This window comes from Macrobrachium nipponense, chromosome 41 (assembly GCF_015104395.2).
Source record: "Macrobrachium nipponense isolate FS-2020 chromosome 41, ASM1510439v2, whole genome shotgun sequence".
In the NCBI taxonomy this organism is placed as follows: Eukaryota; Metazoa; Arthropoda; class Malacostraca; order Decapoda; family Palaemonidae; genus Macrobrachium; species Macrobrachium nipponense.
This window is the reverse complement of record NC_061102.1, coordinates 50,292,085-50,304,584: the sequence shown is the minus strand read 5'-3', so window position 1 is coordinate 50,304,584 and position 12,500 is coordinate 50,292,085. Positions and strand designations below refer to the sequence as shown.

The 12,500-nt window shown below is 38.7% G+C and overlaps 1 protein-coding gene and 1 long non-coding RNA gene across 5 annotated transcripts in view; one reads left to right on the top strand and one right to left on the bottom strand.

Moving 5' to 3' along the window:
• LOC135212756 (uncharacterized) overlaps positions 1-12,500 on the top strand; it is an 819,431-nt gene that overhangs the window by 137,308 nt on the left and 669,623 nt on the right. The gene's annotated exons all lie outside the window — the stretch shown is intronic.
• The window catches only part of LOC135212755 (mucin-4-like), a 620,473-nt gene that overhangs the window by 4,981 nt on the left and 602,992 nt on the right, over positions 1-12,500 (bottom strand). For all 3 annotated transcript variants that reach the window (XM_064246503.1, XM_064246504.1, XM_064246505.1), the window contains one exon: positions 7,279-7,471. In XM_064246503.1, the coding sequence (XP_064102573.1) occupies positions 7,279-7,471 (193 nt within the window). The remainder of the gene's footprint in view (positions 1-7,278; positions 7,472-12,500) is intronic.

Here is a 12,500-nt window from a genome sequence, read left to right as displayed (position 1 = left end):
GAGAAAGGATTTAGGAAGAAAAAATAAGACTGAAACAGTATTGTAGTTTTAAGAAATTGAAGAGGAAGTGAGCCGAACGGTGAGAAGGGGAAATTGATGTAGGTAGAGGAAGGATATTGATAGGAATAGTGAAAGGAATTGAAAATGTAGAATGGGATATGAATATGAAAACAGCACTCGTTACGACACGAATATCTGGAATGATTTTGGCAATTTGAATGTGAGGTATGCGTGACAAGCAGATATGCTGGATGAAGAGGGAGGATGGCAGGCGTTTCTTGAAAGGTCGATTTCGTAGGTAAAATTAATTCGCTACACGTGTGTGCTGTATATAAGAAATGTTTCGGACCATTGACGTTAAGCGAAACGAGAAAGGATAAATGATAAATGCGAAAATAGTTGCTGGCGAAGGAGGAATTGAGAAAGACAGGAGATGAATATGCTATTTGGAAATAGCGAGAGGAGGGGAATATGAAAACACGAAACAGGAATGAATGGGAAAAGGAGATGATGTGCGGTCGTTGAAGAATAAAATGAGTCTACGGAAGCCGGCGTAGATGCATAAACCTTTTAAGTGTCTTTATATAGACTGAGTTTGCCATATGCCAGTATGACCCTCTTCCTGCAAAGCAGCCTGTATTGATCAGGGCCTCTAGCCTCCGTTTCATTACTGTCTTCCTAACAATTTTGTATCATTATATCATGGCCCATGATAAGATTTACATACCCCTGAACCTAATATGGTTATGAAAGCTTACTACATATTATTGTATCACATTTGACGCGAAATCCCAGGATAATCTCCAGATATATTTTAATCATGATGAACCTATTGAGAGAGAGAGAAAAAAAAAGCTTTTCCATTAGTGACAAAACTGAGATCTCGACCTACAGAATTATTGTAGGTCGTTCAGAATATTGAAGGTTGTATTTATCGAGCGAAATTGATCCTACAAAGAAATAGCCATTTATGGCTTTTTATTTTGTAGTTCATCTGATAAAATATAATCAGTGATGCTTCCGTAGAATAGAAAGAAGGGCGGTGACAGGAGGAAGTTGTATCTCTTTACAAAATGACGAGTTTGACATAAAATTTGGTTAAGCTCTGCAATGAATTTAATAAATAATGGCACTGAAAACTGTAGTTTTATTTAAGTAAATGTCAGGTGCTTTTAGAAATACGAATTAGTATCTCTCTCTCTCTCTCTCACCGTCCGGATCTCATCCTCTCTCCTACTCTCCTCTCTCTCTCTCTCTCTCTCTCTCTCTCCATTTCTTAATCTGCCATTTGAATTAATTAAATTCTCTCTCTCTAACCTCCAGTATTATATATATAATTAATATTTTCGTTGCTAAAATATCACAACTTTGTCTTGTCATTGTTCCTTGTTCTCTCTCTCTCTCTCTCCTCTCCCCCCCCCCCCCCCCCCCCCCCCCCCCCCCCCCCCCCCTCTCTCTCTCTCTCTCTCTCTCTCTCTCTCTCTCTCTCTCTCTCTCCATATTTTCATTCCGTAATCTGTCATTAATGAACGTAGTCGAAATGAGGTAGGCTTTAGTAACTATTGTGTTGCACAATAACACTAAAGGTTAAATCGTTTTTTTTTTCTTTCTTATTTTGCGTGCTATTTTTTTCTGGAGAAAATTGTTGGGCCAATCTGGTTTGATTTGAACGTCTCGCTGAAAGAAGATAAAGAAGCCTGTTAAAAGAAAAGAAAAGAAAAAGGCTTTTGATCCACGAGTGAAAGTACTTGAAAGGAACGTCTCGTGTGACATCTTATTTTGATATAAAGGACCTTTTTTTGGGATTCAGAAAGGACCGGATTCGACGAAGTTGGAGTTATATATTTCTTCTCGTATTATTTCATCAAAGAACCTCTAGAAATAAAACTAGGGTAATCTCTTACAACCTTGAAAGAGGGACATTTAAAAATGTCTTTTGCAAGAAGCAAGGTTTATCGTTGATGAACGATTACAAGTTCCAAAAATTTATTATGAGGAGTAAAATTTTCATGGTTGGTAATGAGAGCTATAATATCCTTTTACTGATAACTGTGGGTGCCTGAATTAGTGACCATTTTGTCGTATCGGCTTTCCTGCCTGATTGCTGGACATCGTGACATTCTCGCAAATTTTCCTGTATCTTCCCTATCATCATCTTCTTCAGAGTAGGTCACGTATTTCATCCCTTTCATATTTCTGCCACCTTTATTGCTTGACATCCTGTATCTTCCTTTTCATCATTTTCTTCAGATTAAGTCATGTTTTTCATCCCCCTCCACCCACTTTTTTTTTACCGTCAGCACCAGGTTGCCTCCCCACCAGAAAAGGGAGATATTTGTATTAAGTAAAGGTACAGCGACTGAACAAGATGCCATTATTCTCCCGAGGGCTAACCTGGCACAATTTTGTTTACTATGCCTTTTGCCCTTGGCCTTGTAAGTGGCTCCACATTTATGTGCTTTATTGTTGGGTACAATGTATAGCAAGGGCTGTTTTGATGTTTTAACGAGCAGCTTGCCTTTTGTGACAAGTTCTCATCCTTTTCGAGCCGTTATTCTATAGGTTTGAAATTCCGGGAAATTCAGGGCTTTCATCTTTTCCGCGTGTTATTTTTTCATAATATTAATAATAATCACTCAGATTGCTGGGGCGTATTAAATAACGTGTCCGTTATTTAATACGCGTTGCTTTGCAAAATGCATTTTTAGGGACTGTTACTATTCCCACTACTTTTATATTGTCTCTTGCGTTTTCCGTGTACAACTCTAGCGCATTATTCTGCCTCTTGCAGTATTCTCTCGACTATTGACAGAATTTCCTTTGATCTTGCGTCTTGGCACTCGTTTCATTAGCAGGTATTCTACTTGGACTTTTTTTTTTTTTTTATCCATTTCAATCACAGGGTTATTTTTAATTTCATTTCATTTTGTGAATATATCACCTCATTTCTCTCGTATGTCAACATAACGAGTTTTCGCTGTCGCAACAAAGATTGTAATTTTGCCGCTATCTATATTTTTCTTTTTCTCATGTGGAGAGGAAGTTCCGACTGTTTTCATGTTAACTGCATAGATAAAAAAAATTGTTCAACGTTGTAAATGTACTTAGAAACGCTTGTGTGAAGTAGATTCTTATTCATTACAGTTTGAAAGTGAGGTCCTTATATCGAAACTCGCCTTTGTTTCAGTATAATAAGATAGCTCATTTCCGTGTTTCCTCGTAGGGTGGTAGTGCCGTCAGTGCACCTCATGCGGTGCAGTGTAGGCATTATACTTAAGGGTTTTTGCAGCATGCCCTCAGCCCCTCAACTGCAACCCCTTTCGTTCCTTTTACTGTACCTCCTTTCCTATTATCTTTCTTCCCTCTTACTTTCCTACCATTTCCTAACAGATAATTCATAGTGCTTTGAGGTTTTCCTCCTGTTACACCTTTCAGACCTTTTACTGTCAATTTCCGTTTCAGTGCTGTATGACCTCGTAGGTCCCAGTGCTTTGGCCTTTGACTTGAATTCTATATTCAATTAAATTCATTTCCGCCTTTGTTTTGTGGTTCGAGAAGATTTTCCGAGTAATGAAATGCTCATCATATACATGAAGGTCATCAGCTTTTGATTTATTGTCGCCTTTTTTTAAATCAATGTAAATTCATAAGAACATTGAGAGCTGAAAAGGACTTTCTTGTGTTCACTTTCTCGGGGAGTAAGCTTACAAAATACTTTGTTGTTGTTGTTGTTGTTGTTTGGGGATTAGGAAAGGTCTGCGCGAGAGCTTAAAAAGGTCTGAAAAAGGTGCTCGCGTTGAGTTAAATATACAGGAATTTTAGGACAGGATATTTATGATTAATTTATTAGAATGATCATGTAAGAAAAAAATAAATGTGCATGTTAAACAGTACAGAACAATTATTGCTAATCAAGTATATCATATTTAATTATCGCTGGTGAAAGAGCGCTCTATTTGACCGTAGATTTTAGCACGTTTTAATTTACGTTTTAAAGCTAGGAATATAAAGTTTGCAACTTATACACGAGGGAAAAAACCTTGCACGCGGCCAGGTTAAGCTGGAGGTAGGATCACGCATTGTTTCGGAATTCCCTTCTAATCCTTTCTTTGAATTATTGTTAGAGAATTATGTCCGGACGAAATAGAACCATTTACCCCGTGGAGTGGAAGATGTAATGTCTGCTTTAATTAGGGGAAGCTGGAATAATTTTGTGTTAGTTATATATTATATATAATATATATATATATATATATATATATATATATATAAATTTTATATATATATATTATATACATATATATATACTACATACATACATACATACATGCATCTGTTGGTGAATTAACTCCTAGGTCCTCGAAATACGTGAAAGATAGTATAGAAAGGTAGAAATTTTGTGAAGATTTGAAAACGAGAAAATGTTATTAAATATTACTAGTTTATTCTTAAACATTTTGTGCTTACATAAAATTAAACATTACTTGTGTTGTAGTCTATTATCTTTAGTTAAGAGAAAATATTTCATATGTCTGCAATTATTTAAAGTGATTTTATGTTTGTTGCATTTTTTTTATACTGTTCATTATAGTGAACGCAGTAAAAATGATGCGTATTTAAGTGTTTGGTTGTAATCAAGCAATTTTTTTTAAAATAGATTTTGTGGCTTTTATGATATTGGCAGTAATGTCGTCGTTATTAGATGGTGAAAATTGACTATTGTATGATGATGACAGTAATGTCGTCATTATTAGATGGTGAAAAGTGACTGTTCTATGGTATTTGGCAGTAATGTCGTCATTATTAGATGGTGAAAAGTGACTTCTAAGGTATTGGCAGTAATTTCGTCATTATTAAATGGTAAAAAATGCTAGATGTCAAATTGCAGTTCATTTCTGTCGTTCGTGCTTGAAATTATTAAAAAAAAGGAAAAAAAAGAAAATGGAAGTACTTTATAAATGTTCTGGACAACAGAACGTTTAAATAATGACCTATTTTCCCAGAGGATTGGGCCTGAAGACCGTATTTACTGAAAGAAAGTACTAAGTCTGTCATATTGCCCTGCCATTCTGTGGATGTTGAAGTAACGGCGATCGTCATGAATAATCTCAGCATTGTGTACAGCATTGTGTATTTGGATGATGACTGCAGCATCTGCAGTTATTGATCGGCTTTTTTCCGAAGGTTCAGCGTTGCTGGCTTATTGTCGGCAGATGGAAAACTGAAGAGTTTTGAGCGCTCGATGGAACGAGGGAAGAGCGAATGGTATTGACAAGCCGAGTGCGAAAGCCAAGGAATTATGAATACAGGTTCATATATCTTTGTTGTACGAGTGTCCCACAGAATAGCCGTTTCAGCATTTTTTTTTTTATGGAGGACCACGATAAAACCCTCTTCCAGAGAACGAGACTATCGATTTCGGCGCAATTAGTTTGTATTTATTAATATAAACACATATTTACAAAGTATTGGTTTCCCTTGAACGAAATAACAGCTTTAGCTTTTCCTGAACTTTCCAAACAACGCTCACGCAGATTACCTAACGGTGGGGGGTGGGGGGGAGGGGGATTTTTACTTGCTCTTTTGTATTTTCTTATAATTGACTCTCATAGTCGTACTTTGAAGGGATGTATTTTTTTTCTCTGTCTTTGATTAGCTTCCCGAATTTTAAATATTCGAGGTCTGCCTGCATTGTTCATAGTTATCTAAACTTACTGTTTATACTTTTGAAAACAATTTTTTTTCGATGAGACAAAGCATTGATTCGCTATCGATAGTTCATAAAGACTCTCTCTCTCTCTCTCTCTCTCTCTCTCTCTCTCTCTCTCTCTCTCTCTCTCTCTCTCTCTCACACACACACACAAAATCATATTTTTATCAAAACATTTATATTTCCTATGAAGTATTGATGTGTTATCGGTAGTTCCTTAACTACCTCTCTCTCTCTCTCTCTCTCTCTCTCTCTCTCTCTCTCTCTCTCTCTCTCTCTCTCTCTCACAGCGAAGACTAGAAAGGGGTTCTAGCTTTTGAAATAGTGGTATTTGCATATTTTCACAAAGCCATTACTCTCGTTTGATCAGTAACCATGGTTACAAGAACGCTTTTAATAGCCACTCTGTATGTATAATGGACGTTACTCTCTTCATCTAATTATTTTGTAGCCGTTGTTCACAAAAATCTCTCTTGATGATACTTCCACGATGTTTTTACCCTCGGAGCAAATTTATTTGGAATTGCTTTTTTAACGTTTACATTACGATCATGATAACTGTTATTTTTCATTTTGGTAAAAGCAACAACAGGCTCTTACCAAAACCTTACCTATTGAGGGTTTCCATCCCATAGGCCTCTGCATGGATGGAAGCGTTACCAACGGACGCTATTAGAAAATTTAGGATATGTAACGCTTGAAATTTTTCGTCATTTTAGGATATGTGACGCTTGAACTTCTTCGTCATAAATGACTCGAGTAGGGTTAGGCAGGGAAACGACCGTCCCTGGATGGATGTTTGCGAAACGATCTCTTGGTCACTTGTGTTTCTTTTCATCTTTATTTTCTTGTAATAAACGCTCCAACTTTCCAGGCCGCAAACAGGTCGTTCCGATTTGCTATGAGCCTCAATAATCCCCAAAGATAAGTGTGTTGTGTGTGCTCGAGCCAACAAAGGGCCGCCTGCTTGCTTTTGGTGACCTTCTACCACCTGTGATTGATGCAAAGGACATCATTTCCTGTTCATGTGATGTCATACGTTGCAACGCTTGTAGTCCCCTATTGATTTCCGATGTTGTTGCCATGCTCGTCGTGCTCGATTTACTAGGATGTGTCGGGGCACTCATCCATGTACTCGCTCGCGCAAGCTTTAGTGCGGACAGTCCTAAGGCTTTTTGTAGATAAAAAAAAAAGGGATCTCTCTCTCTCTCTCTCTCTCTCTCTCTCTCTCTCTCTCCTGGGATTCTGTAAGCCCCATTTCCACTCGGTTAAAGACGACAGAGTACTCTGCCTGTCGAAAGCTGTTATTATTATTATTATTATTATTATTATTATTATTATTATTATTATTATTATTATTATTATTATTATTATTATTGCTCTTGGTGCTATTCCAGGTGTTTGTATATTTGTTATGATGACTTGTCTATCCCTCATTAGTGTTTGTTTATTACCTGTGTCTTTTTTTGGGGGGAAGCGGGGTGGGTTGTTTCACATACCCTGAAAAATCGAGAAAATGTAGGACGTACAAATAAAAAAGAACCTGTTTTTTTTGCAAGCATCATTACCTTTAGACGTCACACATCTGGATCTGACGATGTCTGTCTTGTTAGCCACCAGGATGACCGCCTTGTTCGTCATGACATCGAGGCGCCACAGGTACTGCAGCATTTCCTCCGCCCTCAGGAAGCTGCTCCTCTCGATGACGCTGTAGACCAGAACGAAGGCGTGCGGGGAGTAGGTAGACAGATAGTTCTCCACCTGCGGGTTGCAGAAGAAGAAGAAGATAGTCAGGTGGCGATGACACTCTAAACAAGGAAGAATGGGAATGTTACTATAGTAGATTCACATCACCCGCGCAACTGTTGTCTAGGCCAGTCGCTTACGACGCTCTTGATTGGCTGTTGGTAAGTCAATCACAGGGTTGGAAACTCTGTCTCTCTCGAGAGTTCACAAAGGTAGGATGCATGTTCCACCTCTCCAGAGGGACAAGTGTTTCAATAGTAACCCTCAGGAGAAGTGGATCATACCTATCCTGCCTATGTGAACTCTGGAGGGAGACTGAAAACTCTCAGTCTACCGAGAGAGTTCACATAGGCAGGATATGTATGTTCCACCTCTCCTGAGGGATACGTCTTTCATAAGTAACCCTCAGGAGAGGTAGAACATGCATATCCTGCCTATGTGAACTCTCTCGAGAGGCTGAGATTTTCCAGCCCTGTGATTGGCTTATCAACAGCCAATTATGAGAGCGTCGTAAGGGACTGTCCTAGACATCAGATGCACGGGTGATGTGAATCTATACTATAAGATTGTCTCTTCGTGTATAGGAAGGGGGAAGTTCTTCGTCTTCGGAGGAAGGAGGTGTGGCGATGTATTTTTGTACACATGCATAATTACAAAAGGGTTATATGAAATGGAGAATGAAAGTGATGGAAGGCGTAAGGCCTATTTGGATGAGGACTGTGATGGGCGGCTGGAGAGGATTCTTTGATTTACAGGAGATAAAGCACACGAAAGACACACGTATGTATGGCGGAATCTCAAGAGGCCGTTTACGTCACATGACATTGGAAGTGGCCGTGGTGAACGTTTCCTAAACTGGCATGATATATTTCAAGGGTTTATTGAGAACGGCAGTAAGCTACAAAAAGATTGTTGGGATAGATCAGCGGTTCTTAGACTTTTTTATGACCACGCCCCCTCTAAGAGTTGGTCCTTCCCTCCACGCCCTGCCTTGTATCTTGAGTAAAATTTCCTCCCAGATTTAAAGGAACATGAAGAAAAAAGGGAAAAAGAGAAGGGGTTTGGAGGGATAAGGAGGGAGGCAAATCATTACAAACCATGGTAATGCCAGCAACGAGTCTTAACTAGAATAGTAGACTATAGAAAACTAACGTCACAAGGCGATATGTTTACATTTTTTCATAAGCTTCTGAATTTTAGTTCGTCACTCTTGGTAATAGAATAACAAATATATATAACTAGAGAACATTTAGTTTTTCCCTAGGGTCGCGCCTCCCTTGGAAATTGATGACGCCTCCGTAGGGGGCGTGCCCCCCCCCCCCCCCCCCCCCCCCCCCCCCTCAATTTAAGAACCACATGGATAGATCGTAGTAGGTTGAGATAAGGAAGCCGGATTGTGGACTAATTTGTTTGTTTTGGAAACAGTTGTTGGAGAAGTATAGTCACTCTTATATGTTTATTAATGTTTCCGGACATAAAGCTGAATTCCATCCGACCCCTTTCTGGACAATGGGTCCGCACAGTGACGTAAGACGGGCGCACACCGGAACTGTCTACGTTAGAGTTAGGTAGTTGAACATTTGGCCGGTTTCGGACTCCAGACACCTGTCATCCAGAATTGGTGAAATGGAAATCTCTCTCAAACACCCGGACATCCATGAACTTTTATAAGTGCTGTACATTCCTTACTTGGTCGGTAGAGAGGATATGTTAGAATGGGTACAAAAACTGTGAGCGGTGATGAGGATGCATCATGTTGTTTGAAGAGATTTGTCTGAAAAATCAGTTATATTTCTAGGAGGAGAGCGAGGCTCTGAGCTACAATGTGCAGAGAGAAGAATTATTGGCCTATTGTACAATTGCTAACTCCCAAACTTCTATTTCAACCCAGTTACTGTTTCAAAACTTTTATAAATGAAATTATGAGAAAAATCTGAGGTAAAGCAATAAGAAGGCTGCTCACGTTTGTAAGGATAAGAGAGTGGGCTGTTTGGTTGGTGACAGTTGTGATCAACTAGATCCAATGAAATAGTTTTCTAATTGTTTGGTGAAAAATGGAAGTTTGAAGTCATTTGCAGGGACTGTGGGAGCTGCCAAGATGTAGGAATTAGTATTTTTCCTTTGCATGGCGAAGTGTTATCGAATAATAGGTATTTGGGAGTAAATGTAATGTGGATGATGCACTGGCTGTCTCGCTTCTCGCGTGTATGAGGGCTTTTCGTGTGTATGAGGAGTGCCCACATACATACATAGTACATACATATAAATACGTATATGTGTGTGTGTGTGTGTGTGTGTGTAGTATGGTTATATAACTTTCATCACCATAAGCTTTTTCCCCTTGTCCGGGATGGGGAGGAAGTGCTCATTTAAAGTGGAAGAGATATGGAACTCGGTAACCATACAAACAAACAAACATAAAAACAAACTTTCTGAACCATAGTTGCATGCTCTTCATTAATTGTATCGGTCACAACAGAATCACAGTGGATACCAAACGTGTCGTGCCTGTAGTATTCAGGGTCGGTCGGGACTCGAACTCAGGCCTGTGGCGGTGAGACACTTGATGGTTTGGGAGAGGTAGGGGTGGGTGGGTGGGGAGAAGGATCGATCGGTCGAACAAATAGTGAGATAGCCTATGTCTCGGGATAAACAAACTCATTCCATCGAAATTAAATTCTGTTTGCATCATTTTGCATAACGGTAAATGAACTGACGTATTTTTGTGCACATGTAATTCGAAATACAGTTCTACACTGAATAGACAAAGCCGGCTCGTCAATGAGTATTTTCAGCCCTAGGACAAATAATTACTAGAATTGAATCATAACCTGAAATACAACCCTTATTTATATGTAGGTTTCTAAAGTGCGCTAGCTTGGTAGTTGATGAGATATACATTTTTGGGTATTGCTTTCTCTTTTTGTATTTAAATCTCATGCATTGTCTTCTCAATTTGTTTCAGGGTTTTTTTTTTTTTTTGTTTTTATGAAACTGAACTCTTTGTCTTATCGAGTGGTCATTACGTCAGAATATCTTCGGTAATGTAACTGTTTTCCTTTTTGCGCATGTTCAAAATAATCGTCATTTGGAATTACCGACGAAACGAGGGAATGTGCTGTTGACTCTTTAAAACATTCCTGTTTGAGCAGTTGGCCCCATTGTAACAGTTGAACTTTCTTGACTGGCTTTATCTGCTTGAATTGCTAAAATGTTTAGATTAGGTTCATTATCGGGAACGGTCCTTTGCTTGAGTTTGCCCTGTCATTATTGCTGTGGAAGTGACTGGGCGTGTGACGACATTTGTTGCGCTAGTTCATTCTCTTTGTAAAGTTAACTGTGTTAGTCTTACTAGCAAACATGAAACGCCATTATAAACAATCTTGGGGGTCCCCACTATAGACTTGCCAAGTTTCATGCTCATCGGAACAGCCGTTTGGCCGTGATTGAATAACAGACGGACGGGCAGACATTACGCCCATTATAGTAAGATTAGATGAAGCAATACTTGTTCTCCCTTAAGAAATGCAACGGCGGATACTTGTTTTTAAAGTACAGTTTCACCGTATTGGCTTCCACCCCCCCACAAAAGGGGTGAGGGGGAATGATCACTATGGTGTAGCAGAAATCATTGATTGGATGGAGTAAGATTTAATGTTATTGCTTCTTGGTTAGCGGATTTCCGCTAGTATTGTAAATTGGGTTTGAATCGAGCATCCCATTTGTTTGTAGCTAAGCAATGGTACATTAATTGAATCTTGTTCTTATTTGTGCGTGTATTAGAGTGTACAAGCATATGCCTTGTGCAGTTTTTCATTTATTTTATTTGAAATATTTTCATGCATTGACACCACGCCGAATAACCTATTTGGTCCCAGTGCTTGGCCTTCGGCCCACACCAGGTAATTCATCCTTATCCTTCGGGCCAGCCCTGTGAGAGCTTCATGGTCAACTCAGTGGTCTGGTTTAAACTATTTTATATTTTGATAATAATAAGCATGTTCCTTAACACTGACATATATAGAGAAATTAAGCTCATACTTGGCTTATTGGACATACAGGCGCTCACACTGTATGCTATAGATTGTTAGTGTTAACATAAATATCACTGGGAATAATCAACAACACATTCACGTGTTGATAAAACTGGTATGCAAGGTGTTGCATACTGCCCAAATAAAGCCTCAGGTACAGTATACAAGTATACTTGGTCGTAACTGTTTTAATGACTCGTGTGAGTCATTTAGTGGCGCCCTTGCCTTTCATTTGAGGCATGGATTTTTTTTCTGTCTTTCTTTCTTGTGGGGATAAATTTTAGGTAGAGTTTGAAGAGAGCATCCCAATCTTACATAGGTCAGACCACTACTACAGAGAAGAGCCACTTATAAGCGCACCGTATAAGCAACCACCAAATTAGACCAACAAGTAGCTTCAAAATTCGCAATCAAAGTAGGTTACCAGGTATTTATGAACAATCGGAAGGTTCAGAAGGGCATTCGGGATGTCATCCAAGGACCGTATCCCTTAGCAACACGTCCCAGAAAGTCAGTCTTGCTGTTTGTTAGCTGATTATTAGGAAGAAGAAGAAAAAAAATACTCACAGCTACTGATGAGAAATAACGGGCTACAGAGGCAGTAACGTATGATGGGAATGTTCCCTTTTTCTTGCATATGAACCACCAACAGAGAGGAGTCTTTTGCAGTGAAATAATGACTCAAAATGAAGCGTAAGGGGGACAACATGGGGTTTTAAATATTCGGGGAAGCTAATATGACGAGGTTTTCCTGGACCATCAGTCTCTGGAGGGGAAGGCTCTTCGCGATGCCATCTGAAGGAACGTTTCTCGCAATAAAATGCTCAAGTGAATAATTATGTGTGTTATATATATATATATATATATATATATATATATATATGTATATTATAATCTGTATAGTATATATGTAAATTATTTGCATATATATATATATATATATATATATTATATATATATATATAATTATATATATATATATATATAATTCACTTCAGCATTTTATTGCG